This window comes from Syngnathus floridae, chromosome 1 (assembly GCF_059516105.1).
Source record: "Syngnathus floridae isolate MCC-2025c chromosome 1, RoL_Sflo_1.0, whole genome shotgun sequence".
In the NCBI taxonomy this organism is placed as follows: domain Eukaryota; kingdom Metazoa; phylum Chordata; class Actinopteri; order Syngnathiformes; family Syngnathidae; genus Syngnathus; species Syngnathus floridae.
Window position 1 is genome coordinate 1,499,859 of NC_142413.1, and position 26,914 is coordinate 1,526,772.

Consider the following 26,914-nt stretch of genomic DNA (forward strand, 5'->3'; position numbering starts at 1 on the left):
ATTTGTTATTGTGCGAATCGCTCATGTAAATTTCGCTCAGTCTCCGAGATCAGTACTCGGCTTCGACTGCTACCTTTTTTTTTTTTTTTTTTAGCGTGACTCCCTTTTGTGCCGACAGCGATCAGAGCTAAACGAAAGAACAGCATTCCATCCTGAATGTGCTTTTTCTTAAGCTATTTCATGCAGTGCAAATTTACCTCAGATTCTACAATTGGAATTTTTTTTTTTTTTTTTTTTTTCTCGGAATGTTTGAACGCTTCACTTCCTTTTGTGTTGACAGACTCGTCAAGCCAAATAACGAGATGCCGGCTTTAAACGCTTGACTTCTTTGCGAATGCAAATTTCCTGAACTTTCTGCAATGCCAACTTTTTTCTCGTTTTTTTTTAATTCTTGCTTTGCTCCCCCGCGTAGTCTCTTTTTAGTTTGCTTTTCACTGGACTATAAATCTATTGTTTTCATCCGAGCGGGGAGCCCTAATTAAAATGGGTGAAAAAAAATTAAAAACGAGCCGAAAAGGTCACAGAAGCGATCCGGCGGGCAAATGCCATCGTAAACGGCACACATGCACGCGCAATGATTTTTTTTGCCTGCTAACCTGTTCCCATTCTCATAAACGAACTGCCTCTCCACGCAACAAGAACACACACATGCAGACACAAACACACTCACTCACTCACTCACTCACTCACTCACTCACTCACTCACTCACTCACTCACTCACTCACTCACTCACTCACTCACTCACTCACTCACTCACTCACTCACTCACTCACTCACTCACTCACTCACTCACTCACTCACTCACTCACTCACTCACACGAACACGAACACGAACACACACACGAACACACACAAACAACACACACAACACACACACTGGTCTTGATGGTGGCTCTACCCAATTTTCTCTTGTGACAGTTTGTTCCAGTCCCTGAGCACCTCTCCCCACAATGGCCCTTTGAATCATGCGGCCAAGCCTCTTGAGCGCCGGTAATACCACTTCTTTAGCACCCAGCTGCAGAAAAGGGGAGGGGAGGGGGGGGGGGGGCACTTAAAAGAGCCTCCAGCATCAGGCGAGAGCAAGGCCTGAATGCTCTATACCCCAAGGACGGACACTTTTACAGGCTTCAATCTCGCCGCTCGGCAGATATCCTCTCTCGACGGCGCTCTGATATTTCGCCGGATGCCGCATTAGTCGAGCAACCGCCGCCGCCGCCGCCGCAGTTCGCCCCTGCCTGCGAGACTCGCTTTTGTCTCGGAGGGGGCCGCCGGGCGGGGAGGAAACGGATGTGAGGAAGATCAAATGATCCATAACGTATTAATATGTCATTTGAAAATAGCGTTTGCTGGCGCTGGCTTTCTTGAGGGCCTCAGGTAGCGCCATAAAAGCAAAGCTGTCGGTGTGCTATTAACTAGCCCTTCTCTTAAAATCCCGTTGTACATCCAATTGTTTGGTTGCAACGCGGCGCACACAGAGTACCACTAAAGGGAACCTTCTAAACTGTATGAATCAAAACTCTCCATCGCACGTGTCGAACCTAAGGCCCGGGGGCCGTCCCCGGCCCGCCGCATCATTTTATGCGGCCCGCAACGGCAACTCGTGCGTTAACCCAGTGTTTCTTGTTAAAATACCAAAATTGTAATTTTAAAAGTGACATTTTGCAAAAAAAAAATCGAAAACGCCAATTTGAATAAATAAATTATAAAAAATGTTTCTGCTGGATTCTGGTGTGTGTATGCGAAAATATAAGATAGGCATTCATGGCCCCACGGGGGACCTTTTCCTCGCCGATACGCTCTGCAGTAAATGTTAATCCTGTGCGATATTTACCATCGAAAAAAGGTTGTTGGGCCTAATTCGGAATGACGGCCAATCAGGAAGTAACCTGAAGCTGTCACCAGATCAAAACAGAGGCGCAACCTGTCAAGTTAAGTATTGCGCAACGTGTTTCGCAATGCGACGACCGTAATGAAGAATTTGTCACCGCAATTTAGCTAGCATATAGCCTAGCGAGCTGCGTACATGTACAAAGGACCATTGAGTAAATTCTCGCGAGGAATTGAGCGTGCAAGTCAAGGTAGCATTTGTGATCTTTCCCAAGGCTGCTGGCTTCCCTCACTCAAGGACACTTTGTGTCAGGCGAACACTCACTTTGCTCTGATCGATCTTGCGACCTTCTGCTTTAAAGGGAAAAAAAGCATTGCTCCCATCTGCCTCCAGACAATTGCATTGCTCCCCCTCCCCAACCTCAACATGTCCATAAATTGCTGAGCAAGTGAACTTAAGCGACACCTTATTCCGCTAACACGATCCGATTACTTGCACATAAAATGCCAACCTCGACAATTGTCTGTGAAATTGAGTCATCTTTAGCCCATCATCGCAGCCTGCTCATGTTTCTTCATCGGGATGATGAAGTGCCTCCGTGCTGGTTCATCACCGTTGGAGTGGCTCACATATGATTCCGTTTGAAATGTCACTTTCTCAGAACTTTTCAAAAGAGCTGCAGCGTGCTATTTTGTGACATCACAAAGTGAAAAGCTTTAAAAAAAAAAATTTTCAATAAGTCCGGGTCTTCACTTTGTGATGTCACAAAGTGAAATTTTTTTTCCTGCATCGGGCTAGGCGGGAAAGGGCAGGAATTCTCCGAGATGAATGAACGATGAAGTTAGCTAAGGCTCAAAAAGTTGATTTCTCTTCAAATGTTCTTGTTTGCGTCAAATGTTTTCATCCCTCTGCGGAACGTCTCATTTGAACGCAAGCTCGGGTCATCCATTTATTTATCAGTCTTGTTCCGGCAGGTGGCCCAGGAGTCAAGGCATGGCTAATTATTCGCGGCTAATGCCCGAACGTGGAGGTGCGGCCAGATGCGGCGCACCTGCCAGGAAGGCACATCTGTGCACCGGGGGAGACGGGGCAAGAAATAATATTCATTGCTCCGCTCCCCCATTTTCCAAGCTAGATGTTTCTTGGCAATAGCAGGCGTCATTTAGACGAGATTGCATCTTGTCGAGCGGCCGATTGCTTTGGGAAAAGTTTGCAGAAAAGCCCCCCAAAGGCAGAACTCCATAAACTTTGGGAGGGAGAGAGAGTGAGAGAGACGAAGCGGCACTTTATCGAACATGAAGGCCTCCCGTCCGCACTATCAGTTATTTAAAAAGTTGATTTCTCAAGAGAAAATTTAAAAATGTCGCTGGATTTTTTTGTTTTCGTGATAAATCGCACAATTGTGCAAGACAAATGGTCTCTCGCTGTCGCTTCATTAGGCCGTCTTTCATTTTGCAAGTTTACGCCTTATCCCTGCGAATAATTGCAAAGAATCCCGCCGGGAGCTGCGCACATTTTAATCACAGCTAACCTCAAACTTTGACATGATTTTCGTATTTATTTCTTCGGAGCCGTATGCATATTCAATTTTAATTTATTGTTCTCACCCTTGCCGTGAACAAAGCACGCATGCCAAAGTTACGGGAGGGGAGATGTATGCCCAAGCCGTTCATACAATATTCATTAGTCAGCAGTGATTTATTTTCATTTCTTTTACTGCTGCCGAGCATTACGGGCCAATTTCCATGCAAGTTTGCGGAAGCGCGGTCCAAGGGCCGTGAAAGGCCCTGTGAAATATTTGCCATTGAGTGAGAGTGCACATTTATGAATATTATATATATATAATTAAAAAATATATATATATTAGTTCTTTTATTTTATTGTCTATATTAGTAGTTTAGACCCTCAATATGAAGACTCAGCTCCTTTCACAGCAGTAATATCAGCCTTTCGTCGCAGAGGATGAATAATATATGCCTGTGAATGCTCTTATATTTTGTCTGTCTGTCGGTGTTGCTGCACCATTTGTCTTCAGACCGCCGGCTAATTGTTAGCTCGTGTACTTATTGTGTTTCCCAATGTAGCTTAGCGCTAACCTCGTTTAAGCGGAAACTGTTGTTGACGGTAACAATAACGAGACCATCTAACGCGTCTTTTATCCCCAAATGACCTTCGTGTGTGGTGACGCCGGCTCGCGGATGCATCCCAGACTGACGCGGATACCCGAGATAGAATCCAGTCGAGTCGTTTGCCCACTTGTGCACTGGTGTAGGTGAGAAGTGGGGTCCCCCGTGTGCGTTTGGCACGACGCGACGTGCCCAGCCGTGCCTAATGGCATCAGCGCACGCTCGAGAGAGCTGATGGCGTTTTGTCCTCCCTTCGGCGCGCCGCCGCTTTCCCTCTGTGCTGCCCAATGACCCGTCCCCTTGCGCTCCGTCACCTGACCAAAAGTGCGGTGGGAGGGGGAGGGTTGATGAGGCATCAGACCACTCTAAAATACTCGCCTAACAAAGGACAAAGGAAAAGTTTGCAACCGCCGTCTGCTTCTGAATTTCCATTGTTTCCTTCCGGAAACGTTTTTTTTATGCCAGAAACTGTTGCGTGGTTGGTGGCCAAAAAGGCAAGCCAATAGCAAAACATTGGACACGCTAATGAGGTGTTAGCTATTTAACACCTCCAATCAGCTTTCGTGCAAAACACAGAAAGCCAAAGAACTAATCTGCAAAGATCGTATTAGGCAACAGGTGAGCCGTGAGTTCCAACCTGCCCTAGTTACCATCTTAAATTCATTTGCTTAAGGACAAAGAGCTCAGAGGACGCAGTGAACCTCCCTGCTGAGTTTGCAAATTTCACGATTAGATTTTTTTGTAAGTGGGAAAGTAATTCCTGATGAAAGTAGTACCTGCTTGTGGAGCTTCTAAGACCATGAATAATATACGCTAGCATATTGTCTGTCTGTCTGCGTTGCTGCACCGTTTGCTTTCAGATCGCCAGCTAAACGCTAATTCGGCTAAAATGAAATGACGAAACCATAAAACATCAGCGCACCGAGTTAGCATAACAGCTAATAACAAACCTTGGCCTGGAATTTCAACTACTGCATGTCAACAACACGAGGAAAAGTCCCCCCCCCCAAAATAGTGATTACTATTTGAAACACTGAGCTTTTGCTAATCCTCTTTCTTTTCCAGTACATTGGAATGAGAAGCTACTAGTAAAGTCCGTGTAATACATAGATGGAGTCGAGTGCCTGCAGCGGCTGACACGGAATCCAACAGTGAGCTTTAGCTACACTTATAATTAAAAGACTCATTGATCTCTGCTCCCATTGCGTGGAGCGCCCCACCCCAGCCGACCCTCCCTCCCCCCTCCCTCCTTCACGATCCAATTCCTCCTGCCCTGCAGGATTTATTTATCACCCACAATTCCACTCGGGCGCAATAATTCACTGGGTAAAGAGGAAGTCTTGATCCAAGTAGTGAGCGGCTACTTTGGGGAAATAAAATGGTTACGTCGTTGCACGTTGTCGCACGATCGGCTTTTGAGCGCATCGAGGCCTGATGAGCAGCGGCTCTCTGGAGACAACGCGCCGAAAACACTGAGGTGGAATATTCATGCCACTGAGCAAAGGGGCTCTGAGTCGCTCGAAATGCACCGAATTGTGCTGCTGAGATTTTTTTTTTTTTCCTGTTTGTTATGCCACGCGGAATTCTTTGGAAAACTTTTTCAGACAGTTGACAGACGTTGAAGCGCTCCGCGTAATGGAGTTTGAGTTCCCTACAGGAGCCGCAATACAGTTGCTGTAGCCAAGATCTTCTGATTAATTTTTATTTTTTCCCCCGCGTGTGTGCGTGGCGACGTGTTTACATTAGCAAACTGATGTCGCAACACGAGGTGTAATCAGGGACGCAATGTCTCAAGTCAGACTCATCCCAAATATTGCAGCGACTTACGAATTTGATTCACCCGAACTTGCGTATTTTCGGAAAGCCGAGCGGCGGCCATCTTTGCTTGCGAGAATGCATCTGCCGTCACCTCTCAGAGAACTCCAAAAAAAGAAAAGACCACTGTTAGTCCAAAAAGCAAACAGCGTCTGATCTTTTCCGCAATTCGTTTTCTGACTTTTGGAAAAAACGAGATATTACCAAACGAAGTCAGGGCTGCGGCGTCGTTTTGTTGGCTCCTCATTTTCTCAACCCAAATGTCCGGTGAAAGCAAAGCTGGCAGCGTCAATAGGAAAGATGCTGACACATGCGTTTGAAAGCAAAGCCTGACAAGCAATCGCTAGTTCCCTGACGCCGTCGTCATCCAGCCGGCTATTTTTAGCCGGCTAACCTTTTGTTACCGGGCCCCGATCCAAAGCACGCTCTTCCTCTCTTTCTCCCTCGGAGGCTGTGCTGCTGACCGACCAAAACATTACACATCCCTGATTGTTATGCCCGACCACTTCGAGGACTCTTTTTTTTTTTTTTTTTTTTTTGTTGAATTATCATGATTTGAAATGCAATTGAAGGATCAGGGCGGCTCCCTCAAGTGCTTTTGAGTCAAGAAGCGGAATCTGTAAGTTGTCCGTTTGGCCATCCGGGCTTGTGAAATGCTGGCCACGCAGCACTTTCTGCCCCGATTGGCGCCCGCCGCCCAGATGCTTTTTCCTCCCCGCCGACAGCTGCGTTTGCAGATGATCCGTGCGGCTAATAGGCCGCCGTCTCCATATGCAGCTGCTCGCGAGTTGGCGGGGGGCGGGGGCACGCTTGTTTTCCAGCGGGCTCATTGAGAGCTGCTGACATTTTCACGGTGAGCGCAAAGAAAAAGGTGTTTGACGCTCTTTGCACTCGCAGGATGCAAATTGAGAGCGGGTGACATTTGGAAGCCCGATGTTTCATGCTGATCTTGTAGCATACCGACCACTGTGGGCGGGGCTTCACTTTTTTGGCTGCATGTTTTGCAAAGGTGCCGGCCGGCTACGGCTCGGAAGCCTGTTATTACGTTGTATTTATTTTATTTATTTATATTTAAATAATTATATTTAATTAAATAATATATCAAATATATAAATAATATATAAATAAAATTGATAATTAAATAATAATATTGAATGAAATAAATAAACTATATTTAATTTAACACAATGCTGAAAAATTGTGAAGATCATTCTTACAGGTCCTTGTTGGCCAATATATCAGACGATAGCAGTTTGGTTCCACATGACGTCATTGTTGTGTTCGTCGTCCTTTTCCTGACTTTTCATTGGCTGCGCGGCACTGAGTACTTTTCCTCAAGCACCTTGTTTACAGTATTTCCTCGCAATCATCGACTTCATCAGCGCCGCTATTTCCAAGTGTTGCAGTTCGAGCCGTCGATCAGCATCTTGCGGCGGAGGGAAGGGGGCGGAAATAGTGAAACGCAGTCCAGCTGGTACAACAAATCACTCGGATTTGTTTGCTACGCGCAGTTTGGCCCGAGCTATCATGTCATAAATTGGCATGTGGCGGCAGTCCAAACTGCGTATTGCATTAGTTGGTGAAATCAAATGCAGCGCACGTAAAGAAATCGGGGCGGGAATAAAAAAAATAAAAAATAACCGAGGTGCTTTCTGCAGATTGAGATCTTAAAAAGGGAGCTGGCGCCGAACAACACATCTCGGCAAGCGCGGCGGGCGAGCGACCAGTCGCGGAAGATCGTATCGGCGTGCAGGATTACCGCTGCCCTAAATGAGATGACATTCACTCGGACTAATCATTTCCTCCTGTCCTATGCAGATTGGAAAATGAGATTAGTCCAAGTTGTGTTTGTACAGCTTCAGGGGCAACGACGGAAAGGGAACAAAACAATCAATCTGCACCGCTCGGGCAATGCATTACCTCCTGCGTGTCACCATTGTGTGTAGGAGCCCCGGCCTCGCCCGCAAAATGGTCATTTAACCCCACATCACTTGTTCTCAAGATGTTAAGACTCTGAAAACATTCATTTTCATTCTTCATACATGCTTTATGGCGTAGATTAAATCCCATAACGGAGTAGGGCAAGCAGCATATATAGATCTTAATCCATCCATTATATTTTTCTCTCTCTCTCTCTCTCTCTCTCTCTCTCTCTCTCTCTCTCTCTCTCTCTCTCTCTCTCTCTTTCTCTTTCTCTCTCCCCCGACCTCGAACCGATCCAACATGAATTTTGCTCAAGAAAGACCCGAACTGAAGAGAATTGGCCTAAAAAAGTACCAAATAATGGTAAATTCCATTAAATTAATTACATGCAAACTAATTAATTGAAAATAATGAATTAAGATTTGACAAATGTGGACTAAATGAGACTAAAAAAACAAAACAATGACATTTATGACACTACTCTGTTGCGTTATACTTTCATGTGCCACTAGAGGGAGCCAGTCGAGCCAATCGTATCCATTTTTAGTGTTGTCGTTACTGGCGATGTACAGGAAAGTTATCGAGGCAGCCTGATTCCGATGGTCGTCACTTTGCATTTCCATTTCCAGTCCATCGCGGAGATGAATGAAGAAGTGTACTTTCCCTCAATCGCCGTGGTCCTCAATTTGGGAACTTTGAGAAAGTTTTTTTCCTTTTTAAACAACTGCATGGGATAGTCGACGTGACGAGGGAAATGGATCGAATTGATATGCATTTTTTTTTGTCTGGCGAGGGCAACGCACATCTTTAACTCGTTCAGTGCCATTGACGGTTAGCGACGTCAAAGATATTGGCAGTAAATGAGTTAACTTTCCCCTGACGAGTTTGAAGGCCCCCAGATGAATACCAAGAGTGCTTTGCTTTAAGGAACTGCGCGCTCCTAAAACGCGGAGCTCCACTTTTACGACAGCCATCATGCAGCGGCGTCATTAAATGGCGTTTTTGCCGCAAAACTGTCTTGTCATGTTCTTTACCAGGCCGCTGCATGTTCAGTCAATGATTACCGTGTTGCTGTTTATTACCGGCGGCGATGATGTTTATGGGGCGGCTTTTGGTGGCATTTAGCGCGGACGTCCGCCTGATTTAACGGCGAATAAATAACGTGTGTTAACATCAATAAAGTCATTGAGTCGAACTTCTAAACTTTTTACAAGTGGGCTTTATTGTCGGTGGCTCACATAAATGCCCCGCGGCTTGGATTTTATCAGCGCATGACAAATGTCCTGCCACGAATACACAATCCGCGAGCACAAGTCGCTTTATTGCCCCGGCTTGTGCGTATATCTGGAATATCACTTTTGTGTGCTAGACCTCCATTTGCGAATAAATACCGGGGAGTCTGCAAAGTGAAATTACTCAGCTTGCGCTCATTGTTAGCGGCGCACCCCGCCGCCAATTGCTGTTTACTAATCATGCGCCATTATCTGAGGGGGGAAAAAAAAAACGTGCGCCGGCCATCCTTTTTGTTTTCCGTTCCAGCCTCTGTCGGCTTGGTTTTTTCCCCTATCATTTGTGAAATCAGGTGTAGCAGCGGGAGGAGACTTTGCACAAAGTGCATCTCCCGGAGATTCTGCTCGGCGGCAAGAAAGCGGCGGCGGCGGCGGTGGCGGCGGCTGAGCCAGGCAGAAAGTTAATGAATAGAACAGTTGGAAGCTAGCTGGAGACGGCCCCCAAACATTTGTCACCTCAACAGGCGTCGCCTCTGTTGTGAGATTGGATTTTGCTTCTGCTTTTTATTTTATTGTTGTGCAAACAAGGGAGACGAAAAAAAAAGGGGGCGTCGCAGTGTTCCCGGGCAGCACCTGCTTTTTGCTTGACGGGCGAATTCCACGCGCCAATTCCGCGGAAAACGCACCTAGCCCTGTTATCCATGGACACTTTAAAAAACCAGGTTAAAAGTCAGACCTTCAAAATAAAAGGTCAATCTTTCACACAGATAGAGCACTCTGGTAGCTCCGCCCCCTTTCCCATTTGACGAGTCCTTCCTCATTTCCCATTGCGGCACATTCGGAAATGGGTTAGGGTTAGGGTTAGGGTTAAATTACGTGTGTCAAACTCAAGGCCCGGGGCCACATGGGGCCCGCCACCTCATTTTGTGTGGTCCGCAAAAACAAATTCACATGCCATTACTAAAATTGCAAATTATATGAACAATTTTTCACTCGTGTGATTTGAAAATGAGTTATTTGCCCGTTTGTTTTGTAGCTTACACTACAGTTGATACATTTCTTTGGGTTGACAGTCGTCATGGCCCTCCGAAGGAAACTATGACTACATTGTAAATCCATGAAAGCGACAAACTCATTTAGATGCAAGAAATCTTAAAATTGGAAAGTTGTAATTGGCGTTTCATTCAATGCAGAAGCAGTTCACCAAATCAAGTCATCTCCGTTGCTCCGTGGACCCAAGTGCGGGGAAGCGAAAAATCTCCCTAAACATCAAAAAGACAAAGAAGGAAAACCCATGTACAGTTTACAATTCTTGTTTCTCCTTGGATCTCCTTTGAAGCTTGATCTGGCGTCCTCCTCGTCCCCCCGGCGTCTGAAGAAGCCCTTGGCCAGAAGCATTCTCCGTCAAATGAAGGAGGCAAACGCCTGTGATGTTGACAAGTGCTTAATGGTACCCTTGTTCCACATAATTGGGCTGGAATAGCGCCGTCATTTGTGACTGGAGAACCCGGACTCGACTTGAGAAAAATGCAAATGTGCGCCAAAGCGGCCCTTTTGCTTAATCAGTCCTCCACAAAGAGAATACTTTGAGTTCATTAGCGCGCCGTTTGCATATGGCCTCTGTAAAGTGGAGAGTTCATGCCAAAGAAAAAAAGCAACGTCTTCGTTCAACCCTTTAAACGCGATCACAATCAAAAAAGCGTTAACTCGTTCAGTGCCATTGACGGTTATAGACGTCATGGATATTAACTGGGTTGGCAGTGAATGATTTAAGAGACTGCAACGTGGGCAGCTGCCGTTTAATGAAGGCCATCTTTAAATATTTCAGGCTCCAATTTGATACCATTTCATGTGCATTTTACCTCTCGTAAATTCGTTCCTGTTATTTCTCATTCGGTATTTCAGCATTCGCACGCACACGTCGCATTCTCGAGCTATTTCGGCAAAATGCTTGGGTTGAAGATAACCAAACACTGACCCTTTCTCCATCTTACGTCTTTCCGTGGAACTTGACCAGTTGCGGCCCACGTAGCGTAGCGCATCTAAATGAAGCTAGCTTCAAGGTCGGCTACCTGAAATACTTTGAAACCATGAGGGAAGGTACGTATCGTAGCAAAGCAGGTTTTCTTATCCGACTCAGACTGCGTGATGTTGGCTCTGGACCAAAGCGCTTCTTTGGGTGATGTTAGATGTGGGAGGAGGTTGACAACAAAGCTATCAAAGCAATTGGTTGTCTGGACCCAGTCCAAAGTCCAAAGGAAGGACAGCGGGAATTTTTTCGTAGCGTAGGTGTGGATAGCCGTCCGAATTTACCTGTCCGCCTCTCGATTTCGTCCTCGTCATTAGACACGGAGGCCACGCGTACCTTTAAGTACGCCGCGGTGCGTCCGGGCCTCGCAAAGGTCGTTGCGGATAACACTTGTCGGGCGGCGTCTCAATTATGCTATTGAAATTATGAAGAGTAGCAGAAGTATTTTCTCTCGCCACTCTGCTGGTCCACTTCACCTGGCCAAATGGATGTCGAGTGGCCGGACGTCACATGACCTTCACTGACTTTTTTTTTTCTTTCAATCTCGAAAGTAACATGTAAACAACCTCTCAGTTGAGGAGCAAAATATGTGAGGAAAACGTCAACTAAAGACAAAAGTAGGAGAATTACACCTGTAACTATAAAACAAGCACAGTCAACATTTAAGTCCGCTAGCTCAATGCTAATGCTAGCACTTCATTGGAATTTACATGCTAACAAATAGCATCAATGTAGCAGTCAGTCAGTTCTTTACATTTTATTTATTTATTTGACATGTTTTTGAAATAAACTACAATATTACAGAGAGCTGATTAAAATCCACGCGATAAACGGCATCTCCATTGGCCTGTTAACAGTCTAAGTCGGCGACGACCAAACGAGGCAAAACTCCACACAAGCCGGACGTTTGCCTTGACAAAACTCCAGCGAGCGAATGACACAACTTGCCGACTGTGAGCCCAACCTCGGAGATGAAGCATATTGTTGGTGAACATTTCAAACAGAAGCCAGCCTGCCCACACAAGTCACTTGAGCGCCTTACAAACGTGAATCATATCGTACAGCGATCTGTATTTTGAAGAGCGCTGGTCACATGTGCCACCTTCACCTTCCATCTTCTGCTCCTTCTGTTTGTCCTTCTGCCAGTCTGGCACGGAATGAATTCCCGTTCAGCAGTGCTGCCTTCCTTTGATTTTCTCCGCTTTCTTGGCTGCTAAAGACTCTCCTGGTAGATACACGCCACGGTTTTGCTGGACGGACTTACGTTTTTCTGCTCGAATCGCAATCGCCAAACTCGAAAGTCTATTTTTTGACCCCTCTCGAGGGGAGGGAGGGGGGCGATGAAGGCAAAGTGAGACAGAGGGAGCAGATCGACACCACAGCTTGGCGACCAGCGTGGGGCCACTCGCGCTTGTTACGCTTCCTTCCCGGCGTCCTTTCCATCGCGACCGCTTAGCACACCTGCGGGCCGCGGCCGGGTGACAACCGCGAGCCTCGGCGCCTCTTTAGCGGCCAAGCAATCTGCTCGCTGAGATCGGCCCGCTCTGGGGGGGACCAAGATCACCTGCGGTGAAACATGGTGGCCAACCGCCAAAGGTAGTCAGAGCAAACCCATGGCGGTTTGGTCCTTGGGAACAATTAGCAATCGTTGGCTAACTAGCTGCTAAAGCTAGCCGCTAAAGCTTCGCCCCCTGACTTTTAGTTTGTCGACTACAGCTCTAGTATCCATCTGCCCGGGAGGATCCGGAGACGCTCACGTCTACTGGCCGTTACACATGAAAAAATGCTCAAGGCGCATAGCGTGGAGATGAACAGCTGTTTGAATCAAATCTGCAAGAGTGAGCCAAGGCGAGGCCAGTTCTATCTAAGCAATGCCGACGAGCAGATTGACGGCGAGCCCGCATTGGGTTCTCCTATCCGGGATTTTTTTTTTCAGTTCGAGCGGCTCGAATGAAATGAAAAGTGGAAACCATCTGTCGTTCAATATTTTTTTTTTTTTAGCAAATTCTGATACAGAGGAGAGCCTGGACGGACGGACGGATGGATACGTTATTGATCCGCTTTGGGAAATTCAGTCATGAAATTATTGCTACACTGGCACGAACGATTGCGGTCCCTAACGATTTCAATTCTCGCCAGCAAAGGAGGCTTTATTTTTGGACAAATTGGTTGTACTTGACTAATGGGTTCTGAAATGTACATTTTGCAAAAGAATGATTTTGCGGTTGCCCATGGAGTGTAAAAAGCACAGCTTCCAAGCGTGCAAGATGTTTGCACTGCTTTGTTCTGGTAGCATCTGCGCCATCGCATAAAAGCAAGTGTGTGCGTGTGTGTTTGTGTACCGCTTGTGCCTTGCCAACACTTTTTTTTTTTTTTTCTTTCCCAAAGTGACTGTGGCAGTTTGGATTACAGTTATAACCTGTTCGCCTCGCCTTCAGATGGCGAGGGCTCGTGTGACGCGGTGTCAGGGGCCAGCTTATAATTAAGTCGCCTGCCAAATGCTATTATATATTATCAAGGTCCTGACAAAGTCTAAGGAAGTGGCAGCGCTCTTGTCACTTGCCTAATAAGGTCACCATATGGCATGCTAAATAACAGTTATTTCCACCATTCAAACACAACATTTAGTTGCGCTGTCATCTTGTACCGCGTGGGACGATGTCGTTTATTGAGAACGTACACAAAAAAAAGGCACAAATAACCCCAAAAATATTTCGATGGTCCAAAAGTTCGATTTAAAAAAAGCAATAGAATACTTGCATGGGATTTCAGGTGGAAATCCTCCTCAGACTCCAAAGAGTCCAAATATTTTGTTCGTGACTTGATAGTCTTGAAAATGTAAAAAAAATATACAATAATAGGAAAAAATATTATCATAATATAATATATATATATATATGTAGATTCAAGATGGCGGCGCGTGCACACGGAGCAACCTCTCTCTGTCCCAACAGTTTTGTTTGTCCGTGGACCAATATAATATGAAATATATATATATATATATATATATATATATATATATATATATATATATATATACACACATATATATAATATGTAATATGGCTTGTCACCGTGGGATAGTAGGAAACGCAATTTTGATCTCTTTGTGTGTCTTGACGTGAAGAAATTGACAATAAAGCAGACTTTGACTTTGACGTTGACTTAGATATAATAATAATAATATAATATGTATAATCTTCACACGGGCAACTTGTTTCGCTCAATGGTCTTGGCATTCTTGATAGTGCATTGCACAGACTACAGTCAGGGAAAAACAAAATCTCTATCAGGTTCAACTTTTTAGGAACTGTAGCATAACCGTTTTTCGAGCTTTCTGAGACCGAAAGTCTGCAACAAAAAGCGGCCATCTCGGGCAAGCATCTCGGAGATTTCGCATAAGCTCTCCCTCGACGGTTTCAATATTTTAAGCGTGTCGCGCGGTCATAAACACATTAGCGAGCGCTACGTCTACAAAGTCACATTGACGGCGCTCCCGAAGGACGCCCTCCACAACATGAATCGCTTTGCGCCCGTGTGTGTGTGTGTGTGTGTGTGTGCAGCCTTTGATTTCATCCAGATGGACACTTTATTCCATACGGAGCTTTTAACTTGCACTAATCTTGGAAATTTGGATATTATACGTAATCGAGCTGGAAATTGCATTCTTCTAATATTACCTTAAAGGACTGCTTAGCACCGGGAGCTCATTGAATGTCACCTCCCTCCACGCGTCTGTGACGTCGTGGCCCCTCACTCAACCAATTTGATATTCAAGTTCGAACGATTTGGACACGCTCAACGAGTCGTCTCGGCAAATTGCGAGAGAAAACGGAGGCGTTATTTCCCCGCACGCTTTTGTGCCAGCCGTTGCACGTGCACCGTCATTATTATCTTGCACAATTACCACTTCTGAATATTTCGCTCGGCCGGTAAATGATGAAAGTGATTAAAAAAAAAAAAATAGAGAGAGAGAGAGGTTCTTTTGTGCACGCTATTTTGTTGTGCTTGATTAGCCGGTGTAATTATACTTTCCCCCTGCAAGCTTCCCCTCCTCAATTTACATAAGCGCCCTATAGAATGCCTTCCACTTTGCAATATAATCACAACGTCTGTTGAAAGGGCTTACTTTTCTTTTGTTTTGGGCACAGGCCATTTGGTTAAGTGCAAATTTCTTCCTCCTTATCATGATTATAATAGTAACAAAAATAAATTGCATTGCTCAACAGAGACGTTTTCATTCCGAGTCCATGCACCGCTAGTTAACGTCATTTGGTTTATTGTTTTGAGCCAAGTACGCAAGACTTTTGTTTCAGAGGTGGGAAAGAATACTATGAGAAAAAAAATATCGGAAGTCTAACTTTAGATAATGGTGTAAAAAAAGAGTATTGATTTTACTCATTGTAAAAGTCATTTAGTGGCTGGGCTGGCTGACGGAATAAAATAAGATGAATCGAATAAAAATCAAATACGCAAGGACAAAAAAACTCTGAAAAATAATCTTCAATAAATACTCAAAACTAAAATAAGATGAATCAAATGAAAATCATAATAAAAGTCATTTAGTGGGTGGGCTGGCTGACTCCAAAATGGAATAAGATGAATCGAATAAAAATCAAATACTCAAGAAAAAAAAATCCCTGAATAATATTAATAATAATAAATACTGAATAATAAAATCAGATGAATCAAATAAAAATCAAATACTCAAGGAAAATAAAATCCCTGGAAAATAATCTTAAAGAAATGAACAGTCTTTGTATGATGTTACTTTCCACCTCCGCTTTCGAACGACTCTACAATGTCCTAATGAATCCCAGCGTGGGACCGACCCCCTTCGAAAAGCAGAACATAGTGATTAGAAGCTCGCGCAAACACAGCAAAAGACGCAAATAGTGATTAGTGCCTATTGGCAACTCTCAAAAGCAAGACGATGCCGATTTAAAAGCTCAGCATGTCACTTGTTGGAGCGTTTGACCCTTCTGATGAAATTATAAACAACAAATTATTTTCCCATGACAATATCCTGCTATTAAATGCTGTTACGATCAAAGACACGCAAAAAAAAAAAAAAATACAAATGAAATATGCACCATTGGGGTTCACTCTCGGATTCTATTTGGATCGGGGTGGGCAATGTTTGGCTCGTTTTAGATCGTCACCACCTCCAGCAGGAAAACTGCCCATTTCCCGGCGGGCTCCTAATGAGAACTTCCTGTGAGGATCATTAGGGAATTTCATCTGGAGGAGATTCTCTTACAAGCGGAGAAAAGACGCCGTCTGCATGTACAAGCAGCCGCTGCCGCCGCTCAGCGGGATTAGGGGCCAATTTGCTGAGTGCGAAGAAGTTACCAGCCCTCCAAATCCTCCAAATCATCACCCACTTGCGTCTTGGGGTCTTCATTTTCCTTTGACTCGACTTTTTCTTTTTTAATTTGACACAAGTACAAAAAGTGAGTAGTAGAATTGCTGTCGGTTGAAATTGTGAGTCACTTACTTTTGTCACCTCTGGCGAAGATGACTCGGACGTCCCTCGAGTCCAACTTTTTTTTTGTAGTCGTTAGCTCGCTGGTTTCACCGCCGTCTTCCATCACGACCCCTCAGGGGACCTCGGATAGCGGCCACTCGGCGGGGAGGTGTCATTTTGGAGAAGGGACACCCACGGCGGTAATACAATTAGGCAAATGGCTCTTTTTGCCGCCAGAGGGGAAGGTTAAGGCCCCCGGATTAATCCAAGCCTTAACTCGGCTCGTAAACATGACAGTGGATCGACTCGGAAGTGAGAAAAAGATCAAATCTTGGCCTAAAAGCTCAGACCTCCGATTTTAGACGTGTAAAATGAAATGTACAATCAGTATATCAGCAAAAGCCATTTTAAAATAAAAATAAAATAAAATATTAAATTAAATTAAAGTCGAGCTCTGGTCTGCGCACTGCAACACGTGTGTCTTTGGGAACCAGACTCAAACGATTCCAACGGTTCCATGAACCAGAGGAGTTTGTGGAGGAATCCTCTCGTACTTGAGCGTCTTGATATCCTTTGAGTTTGTAATTGGGCAGCGCTCCAGACGGATAAACAAAGCCATCGGCTCGTGATGAGTCCCCCCGCAAGGCTTTGTTGCGTACAAGGCTGCTTTGACTTTTTATTTACTTTAATCCAGCTCAGCACGTTTAGGTAAGCGCACTTCAGTTGCATCAGGTGGAAAAATAATGTTCAAGACAATAAATTCAAATAAATTAATAAAATACAAACATAAACAAACACATAATAATAACAATAATAAATAAATAATATAATAATAAAGAAATAATAATCATGAACACCCATTCAACTCCAAGAGTGAGCGTTCGAAAGACTTTCGAAGACAGCTCGAGCAGCGTCGAACGTTTGATCAGCAAAGGCTCGGGAGGGAAGTCGAAGCGTACCAGGGGGAGGAGAGAACAAACCCAAACAGTAGCTGTTTAACTCCATCCGGAACTTGTCGGCTGCTTCCCTTCCAAGCCGGCCCGCCTGGTTGTGTGGTGAGAAGAAGAGCGCCATAACGTTGTCGCAAAGTCAAATCTGCCTTTTGTGAAATGCCAAGCCAATTAGCACCTTTGCATCGTGTTCCCAAATGGAGGCTTTTGCATCTTCTGGCGCCTTTCGGAGCCCATGCAAGGGGGTTCCGCCCTCCCGTGAGACCCGCCAAGCAAGGTGGCTCTGAAACGGAATCCAACAGGGCTTGACAGACAGATTTTCCTGGGACGAAAATGTCCACTTCTGGGATCCAACGTGTGATTTTTTTTTTTTTTTTTTTGGTTATGCCACGCAGAATCCATTGTCTTGTGTAAAATCCAACCACTCTTGATCATCTTTTACTTTTGAAAACCTCAACTGGCTTTTCTTGATCTCCCTTTGGGTTACTTTTCTTGCCAGGACATTTTACTCATGGCAATATCAGTTCCTCTGCCAGTTTCTTGCCAAACCTGCGCTCGGAGAATCTCGCCAAAAACGATCAAACATTTCTCCCTTAGACAATTATTTTTGATGTGGCTTTCTTTCTTTTTTTTTTTTTTGCATTCTGGATGATTTATCTAAAGAGCGCACTGCGCGAGTGTGTGCGCTCTGTGGCGGCCCGCAGCTATTTTCCACACGGGCAACCGTGAAGTCATATTGACACTCAACATATGGTCGGCCCCGTTTGGAGATACACTCGGAGCCTCCCCACGTTTCACTTGTCTTCATGAATAATACCGCGGTGGGTTAAGGCATCTGGAATCTGGAAAATTTTTCACCGGCACCAACAATGCCTTCACGCCTGAATTAGCATGTTACCAAAAATATGTTCTCTTCATTTTATAGCATTTCTCAAAGCTTTGCTGCTTTCAGCATGCGAGATTTTGGAATAATACGCCTCGTCACAAGAGCGTCAAGCCGCTATTTATTGCGCTTTCACAGCCACCCAACTGCTTCTCAAGTTTGAAGACGTTCATAAAAGTGTCACGTAAAATCGGGCAGACACGTCTATGGAAGCTGAGAGGACGTACATTTGAGCAAAGTATTATTTTATATTATATTGTATAGAATTATGACAAAAATCAAAACCCGCTAAGCTAAAACAAATTCTAAGTGAGACTTCCAAGGCGTCAAATTGCCTTGCCCTCCAAAAGTCCAACGTGACTTCAGGATGCCGCGCTCGCCATATGCTCGTCGCCGACTGGTCATTTCGGAACCCGTCGACCTGATGACATCGACAATAAGTCCGTCTCGATGCGTACGTCTGCTGATCGATGGCGGGAAGCGAGAGTTGTGCCCGGGAAACTTTGGATGGACGTGAAGGTGTGGCAAGCCAGATGGTCTGAAGCCAAAGTCACTTTCCTTCCTTGGAGTTTTTTCACCTTCCACTTAAGTGCTGAATAGGCAGACTTGCCGGAAGGTCACCTTGCACTGGGATTTGGTGTGAGCGGGATTTATTTTTGCCTGCACTAAGTTTAACATTGGATATTGAAATGGCAGCAAACACGGAGACTCAAAGGTCATATTTGCACTCAAGTGTTCCCTGTCATGTATTTCATTTGTTGGCTCCGAGTCAGAAAGATTCAAGCCCCCCCCTCCCCCTCGTATTAGCCTTCCTATCAGCTCAGGTTTCCAGAAATATACTCTCGCAGATTCTCTCCATCCTGACATTTCTCTCCACTATATTTTGATTGACAGATTGGGAGTGTGTTTTTGGAGTTAAGCTTGGCGGCGTGTCTCCGCTCAATTTGAAAATTGTTTGCCGAGAGATAACAACTTGGATGCTCTGTTGTTGTCTTAGTAATAATAAAACAAAAAAAATGGCCTTCACAGTTGCCAATAATGTAAACGTTTGAATATTCACCAATCAGGACATTTGTGATCATGATGTGAAATAAAACAGCCAGTCAAGAAAATGAGCAAATAGATATTAATGACAGTCGGGTGTAATTAATGCCCGGGTTCTCCAAGAAGGACGTTGACAGTAACACGGGTCATTTATCACCAGCGGGCTGGCTCCTTCTCCAGCCATTGCAGGAGCGGGCCGGCCGTGCAGAATCTTAATTGCCGGCTCAGCCCGGCGTGCCTGGAGACGAGACCGGAGAGCCAAACAGTCAGACAGTCAGGCCGGGGCCCCTTGCCGCTTTCTATTTCATTTTTGCCACTGTACATGTGTAATGCTGGGGGGGGGTGAGATAAGTGAGCCAATACGGCGTTCGGGTAGTCCGTCTCATCCGCTGCGAGACTCGGGAGTAGATTACAGAGCTCCCGAGGAAATATTTCCCCTCCTCGGAAGAAGATTGAGTAGCCCAAGACAAACAGACTCCGCCTTCTGCCCACAACGTTATGTCCGTCAAAAAGAAAAAAAACGCCGATTCAGCCAAAGGGAGAGTCAACGCAAAGATGTAAGGGGTTTTCAAGAAACACGTTTCAACGTTGTAATACCGTCTTTTCTATATTTTATATCCTTTTTTTTTTACATTTTTCTTTTATTTAACGCCCAAATTTCCGACGATTCGGATTCTGACGTGTCCTGGAGGTCGTCTGTCTAAAGTCTCGGAGAGAACTCGTAGCGCAACGTGACATCACCGCGCCGGCGTATCTTGCCACTTCCAAGTTGCGCAATTATGTCGGACATGGTAAAAGACTGCCACGTTACTGCTTTGACCAGCAAAGCGGACATGTGTTAGTAGATGGACTTGGCATCCAGTGCAGTCCCAAACTTTCTCCCCCTCCAGGCCACGTCTGTGTGTGTCACCCGCACTCCGGTCGCCGGCGACAGTTGCGAGATCGGCCCCGGCTTTGCACGCAAATTGGCGGGTGGGCTGCCACGCACGGCCTGCGTGGAGCCGATTGGCGTGGCAGCGGCGGCAGCAGACGCTAATCTCATGTGCCAGGTTGGAGGTCTCTCACGGGCTGCCGTCGCTTCCGCGGATAAACCCGCTTCGTTCTGGAGCTGACGCGAGTCAGCATTTGTTAAGAGCTCGCCAAAGTTCCGTCACAAAAATCACACGGGGGATCAATATAAACTTCAGTTGAACATTTCTGGAGGAGAAAAAGATTCTGGGAAAAGTACCTCTGGAAATGTACTGAGCAATTTTTTTTTTTGAGCAACGACCAGATGAAAATGGAAGTCGAGTAACAAAGTATTTGATTTGCTTGGTAACATGACGCCGCTGAAAGGTGTTTTGTTGCGTGAAGACAGGCTGCCCGCTGGGATTGGGAACAGTTCGCCGTCCCCAATCCCTGCGGGCTCCTCGCTCGTACGTTAGCGCATCAGCGCCCGTGTTTGTGTGCGAGGCGCTCATTAGCGCGACGCGCTTCCTCACCGAGGGAGGAAGGCAACCCGCCGCAGAGGTTTTCGCGGAGGGTCAGGAAGCGCCGCCGTTCGCCGGATGCGGGCCGCGGTAGCGAGTAAACAACTCCGCTGTACTTTTCACCCTTCGAGTGTACGACGGGATGAAAGGCGATGGATCCAACGACGATGACGTGATTCGGTCACATGCAGTACGCACGATTTCTTGCCCTACAATCTGTCACTAATGCTAATTTTGAGGTTGTGCCGTGCGGCGCTAACCCCAAATTCCCTCACACGGAACTTTCTGTCTCTCTCTGCGCCTCATGCAAAATAGGCGTTGATGAATGTTTCATGAGCAAAGAGTCACCTGCGGTGTAGGGTTGCCTTGCAAATTCAGCGGCCGCATGTGCTCGGTTTGAAAGATCACAGAAGGATCAATAGCCGCACAGTTTGTTTATGCATGAACACATGTTCATGACAGATACGGCGGCGTAAGGCCCGAGACGTGAAATCGCGTGGAGGCACCGCGTCCATTCAGTTTCGGTTCCCTAACGCGTTTAAGACGTGATTGACTGAAAAGACGTTTAAAATTGTGGTTGGTCGGTATCGCGGATTTTTGCGAAGGAAACTTTGATTTATTGATGCTTTTGACATTTGATTTGTTTTTCCTGGAATAAGTTTTCTTCGCAAAATTCGTGACACCTTTGCCACCCCAAATCATGGCTCACGTGAAGCGAATTCACGAGAAGACCGCAGGAAAGGAATAAAAGTGTCAATCTGGAAGAGTTAGCGCAGGTTTGCAAATGATAGCCGAGACAAGATGCTCAAGGTGACCCAGGTTCAATAGCTTTCAGCCTCGGTATTTGATGCAACTTGGTTATTTAGTATCTGAGCTCTCAGTTTTGGACCTCTCTGGCGCGCCCCCTACAGTTGATTAGTGTCATTACAGTTGGCCGACATCATGTATTATGCAGTTTTTCTGCTACTGACGAGCTTTTTCTTGCATTTTAATTGTATTTATCTGATTCAGTCACTGTTTAATTCATTATGAAAACAAAATTTGTATTCATTGCCCCAAAATGAATACCATTCAAATTCATTGTAATTTGCCTTAATCTCCCCCCCCCCCCCCCCCTCTTTCTTGTCTGCTTGAAAATCCGCTACCCCGCTGCTTATTTTGGCGATTCACAATGCTTCACAAGACAGGAAAATGAGCGACATTTGCATAACAACAACCGATTTCTTTGAAGTTGCGTCTTGACTCGGCAAATGGTTAAAAATGGTCTTGAACAGAATGTTCTCTTAGGTTTGGAAAGCCTCAGCGGGTACGTGCGGAGTAAACTTATTGTCGAAGCAATTTCCGCAAACAAATTTTCAGGATTTTTATCAATTAATTAGAACATTTCTCCATACTCTCCACATTTTTCACTCATTATTTAAACACTTTGCGGATAGTTAAAGCTTCCTGCAGCAATTATATTATATTATATTATATTATATTATATTATATTATATTATATTATATTATATTATTACCCTGATGAATTATTCTGAAAAGGTTCATCAAACTGAAATCAAAGCAAAATGGCTGACTTTCTGTTTGGTGTTTTCATGGCTCCTTGAGACCAATTTGGGCTCCAGCCATGAGACTTTTCCATGCGTCCTGTTAAGACAGACAGGTCCACCAAAATTGGTGAAATTATTTCGAGAGCAGTTTTTTTTTCCCCCTCAAAATTTTCCTATTATGTGTGTTTTAGCCGAAAAAAATGTCCAATGACGGAAAGATAACATGGACAGAGACGTGGACACGGTCAAGATTTACCATGTTATATTTTAATTTTTGCAGGGACAAAATTGACAAGCGATTTATTTACACAAAGCTGTACAAAAGCAAATTAACTTACATAAAATATCTCATAAATAGAAGTGGACTTGCGTTCAATACACGTTGCCATGTTCAGCTAAATTGCGTGCATAGTGATTTATATTTAACGATGATAAGTCAGGTTTCCTCGATTTCTATATCAACATCTAAGTCGCAGGACAAATAGCAATGGTTAATATTACAAATCTGGATACACGTGGTGGATAGTGGAGGACGCACCTCAGGCAGCGCTGGAGTGGAATCCGCACGTTCAGCGTTTTCATCTGGAGGACCCCCTCACATGTAAGCAGTTGAATGTCTCCAGGCATTTGTTGGGGGGGCGGGGCAAACTACAACTTGAACATTCTACGCCTCCGTATTCAACCCTAGAGCTTGTTTCATGCAAAAAAACCTCTGATGTCTCACTTGTCCATTTATCTGGAGGCAGCACAGATCGAGAATCTCGACCATCTCGTCCCCGATCGACGGGATTGATCACTTTCGCAAATATATTTCGAGATGCGGCCGATAAATTGCCGAGCGGACGAATAATCATCGTTACGCTCGATACCGACAAGCAAGTCTTGGACCGGACCGGGAAATGCACCGCACTAGGAATGGATAGTTGACGCCCAGTTCAAGTTTGGCTCGCAGACACCCGACCGGCCGATTCTCCAGGAAGCAAGAAACGTGTGCCCCGTGTCGACTCTTACCGATTGGTAGAAAAAGGCACAATTGCAATTTTGCATTCACTCTCAGCATTTTCGTGTGTGTGTGTGTGTGTGTGTGTATAGGTGTGTGTGTGTGTCTTTGTTCAGAAGCACTGAAGATACAAAGTGGCACCAGAAAAAAGAACAACAGTTCAAATAGCGAGTACAATTTCATGATCATCTCTACAATTTCAGCTGTCGTTAACAAAGTGATGACGATGACGTAGATCCCCTTGTTAAAAATTTGCGTGACAATATCCATACCCCAATGAGGAACCGGCGTACCGAGTCGGCTAACGTTTTCATTAGTTATAAAGTAAGCAAGCAACAAGGTGGAATCCAATGTTACAATAGGGGATTTGTCTACATTATAATTTTTCGTCTTCCTTCTCACTAAACCAAGTAAGTTCCATAAAGCGTGCAGTAGAAAAGTAAATATTCATGTATACACTTGCTAAGTATAGGAGCAATGTCGTACACACTCGGGAGAGAGAGAGAGAGAGAGCCGGAATGGCGAAAATTGCAACTCCGTTCCAAACGTAGCCAACAGAAACACAGCAACAAAGAAAAACAGACGATCCCCTTTTGATTGACAATCGAAAAAACACGGCGTGGAATGTTTCAAGTTCAGCGTCTGGCGTGAAACACAAAGGATCCAAATCTAAAGTCTGCGTTTGATTGTTTTTGCGTTTGCTCGAGCTGATTTCTACATTCGTGCTCAAAGGATGCCGCGGCGACATCTCGTGCCCTTCCTTCCTTGTGCGTCGCTTTTCGATGCTTTGAGGGGGAATCGTTCCAAAATCGTAACGACGGATGATTGATGGCAAATGTTTACTCGATGATTTTTATTGCTCAGTCTGTCCCACGATGAAGTCAAAGCTGTTTTTAAAAAAACAAAAACAGGACGCTGTTTTCAGGGCGGCGCGCCGTCATGAACCGTTGATGCGCTAGCTAGCTAAGATAGCTACAGCGCAGCCTGTACACTTGTACCGAGTGTCTCTGTACAATTTTTCCATGTCGCCGGTGACATCACCGGTGCCAAAGAGTCTCGGCAGAAGAATATTTGAAATCGTTGCCGACATCTCCTTGTTTTCGGTCTTTGAGTCCACGGATGCTCCAAATGTTGCGGACCGATAGCCGCTAGGTTGCAGTAACCAGTTCCAGACAAAATGTTGAAGTTGGCCACTCTTTTAAAAAAAAGTCTTTTTTTTTTTTGTTTGTTTTGTTTTTTGTTTTTCTCAATGTGTATGTGATGGATGTGGATGCATGCATGTCGTGTCGCATCAGCGTGTCAAATACGTTGCTTAATCTACAGGCGGACACTCGGGCAGCAGAGCACGTTGCAAGAGCCCAAGTCACCAGATTGACATCTCAGTGGTAGCGCTTATTTTTTTATTTTATTTTTTTTTAAAAGGCCACCTTCTTGACATTTTGAGTCTTTGGAGTCCGACCTCATTGAATGCAAGGGGGGGGGGGGGGGGGGGGGGAATTAACGTCGTGGGCTTTTCCTTCCCGCGCGTGGTCTTACAGGTAGACCTCCCGTCGAGTTAGGGTGCCGCAGGAGGTGGGCTTGTACTCCCCGGTGGCCACCATGGGGATCTCCTCGGTGGGGTGGCTCAGCATCTCCTCCCCGCCCCCGGGCGAGCCGTACGGAGGGGAGCCGTAAGACGGCGAACCGAAGGCCTCGTAGGAGGACGAGGAAGAAGCCATTTTCTTACTAAGGAGGTTGCGGTTGCGGTCGCCCAGCACGTGGCCGGCGGCGGGGTCTCCGTTGGCCATGGCGGCCATGGCGAGGGTCTCTTGGCTGCCGGACTGCTCTTGGCTGCTGCTGCTGCCGCCGTTGTTGCCGCCGCCGCCGCCGCCGCTCATGAAAGTGGAAAGCTTTGGTTGTTGGGGGGTGGTGGTGGACCTGGATAGCCGCCGCTCGGGCGGGGTGCGGACGGGCATCCAGCAGGAGTCCGAGTGGCCGTACTCGTCGCATTCCCGGGTGCACTTGCCGGTCATGGCTACGTCAGGCAAAGGCCGTGAATCTGCGGGGGGGAGAGGGAGGAGAAGACAAATGCGTCAGCGCCTTCTGTTTGTTTTCACCAACTTTGGAGATTCATCGATGAGTGGCTCGTGTTGATATCTAACACTTGATTGTGTGAAGTGTTGGCAGATGGCAGAATTTACGGTTGCGTTACTTGTGACGTCCATCAGTGACCAGTCGACTTGCCTTTCACCAAATTAGTGTCATTTAAAAACATAAAAGGAAACTATCCAACTCCGTCTAGCTGTGTTGCTAAATGGAACCTGTGAAGGTCGCTACTGACTATTTTGTTTTTCTCGCAGCACTAAACGGGCATAAATAAAAGCAATGTTTTGTTTTCATGCATGCCACCACAGCGAGTGTAACAAGACAATGAAAAACTGCGGCTCGCCGGCTCGGACGGACGGCAGAACTCCGACTCGAGACGGGTGGAGGCGTGAAGAAGCCTTTGAAATCATGTCATGCTTCAAAAAGGTGTTTGTGCTGAGGCGGCGGCGAGCAACAATGAGCAACTCAAGAATCAATTGGACTCCTTTGCTTATCCGGCGATTGACAGCCGGCAATCACGTCCCCCTGATCTAAGTAGCTTTTCAGATTTGGCTGGCTCAAGCGTCCTGCTAGTCTCTTTAATCCACAAATTAGGCCTTGAAGCAATTACCTGTTTTAGCCACGGCCTCAGATTAGCGATTGTATTACGAGACGCTTCTAAAGGACTTGCCGGTGTCACTGAAAACGCGTCGTTGGACAAGTAAGAGACGTTGTTGTTGTTTTGTTTTTGTTTTTTTCCTCTGGAGATGTTTGATGTAGTTTGGACATGAAAGGATGCATGGGAAATCAAAACCAAGCAGCGACGGGGAGTGCAAACCAAGCCAAGCATGCTTTTGCCTAAAAAAAACAAAAACAACAAAAGTGTTGGTATGGCGCCTTACTTTTAATGCTCTTTTTCTCCTGTAAAAGAAAGAAGACAGAACAGAAATCATTTGTTCTGTTTGCCACATTGAATACACGGACGGCGGGCATTTTTGAAACAAAAGGAAGGAGGCGGGGCATGGGAAAAGCTAAAGAGTGCCATTCATAATCCGTTTCCGATGGAATGGAGGCGAGGCTCGAGTGTCAAGCCCTCGGGGAACCGCTTTCACTTTTATCATTAGCCGATCCGACGCAGCTCTTAATGAATTCTAAGTAGCCGAGTGATGGAAAGGAAAGGCGAGAGAAGTTGACAAAATTGGGAGATGTAATGCGATGACATGATGGATGGTGGCGTGAGCGCTCACATACACACACACAACTTCGGAAAGAGAGACAAGCGGCAACTGATTGTCCTGCCCACAACGCCAGGCGGGATTCTTGAGAGCACTGATTGCTCATTCAATTGACTCCTCGAAACAACTAAGGTTCCCATTTTTGTTGTTGTCAGCTCCCCCTGGAGATGACATTTCGGTTTCCCGAATTGTAAGAATACAGATGTGAGGCACTTTTGCGCTATGGGAATTAATTTGACTTGTTTTAGCTCAGCGGTCTCAAACATGCGGCTCGCGGGCCAATTGCGGCCCGTGGGATGATACT

General features: G+C 45.6%; 1 protein-coding gene and 1 long non-coding RNA gene across 15 annotated transcripts in view; one reads left to right on the plus strand and one right to left on the minus strand.

The window, feature by feature from the left end:
* Positions 1 to 26,914, plus strand: part of LOC148403231 (uncharacterized) — a 270,701-nt gene that overhangs the window by 62,680 nt on the left and 181,107 nt on the right. The gene's annotated exons all lie outside the window — the stretch shown is intronic.
* The window catches only part of pcdh7b (protocadherin 7b), a 68,406-nt gene continuing 66,292 nt past the window's right edge, over positions 24,801 to 26,914 (minus strand). For 2 of the 6 annotated variants that reach the window (XM_088372354.1, XM_088372344.1), the window contains exons 3-4: positions 26,278 to 26,296; positions 25,201 to 25,349 (exon numbers count right to left, since the gene is read on the minus strand). In XM_088372354.1, coding sequence (XP_088228480.1) covers positions 26,280 to 26,296 — 17 coding nt within the window. In that variant the 3' untranslated portion in view covers positions 25,201 to 25,349; positions 26,278 to 26,279. Of the gene's footprint in view, positions 25,350 to 26,277; positions 26,297 to 26,914 lie in introns of all 6 variants that reach the window. The other 4 variants (XM_088372334.1, XM_088372327.1, XM_088372342.1 and 1 more) reach the window with 3 other exon arrangements.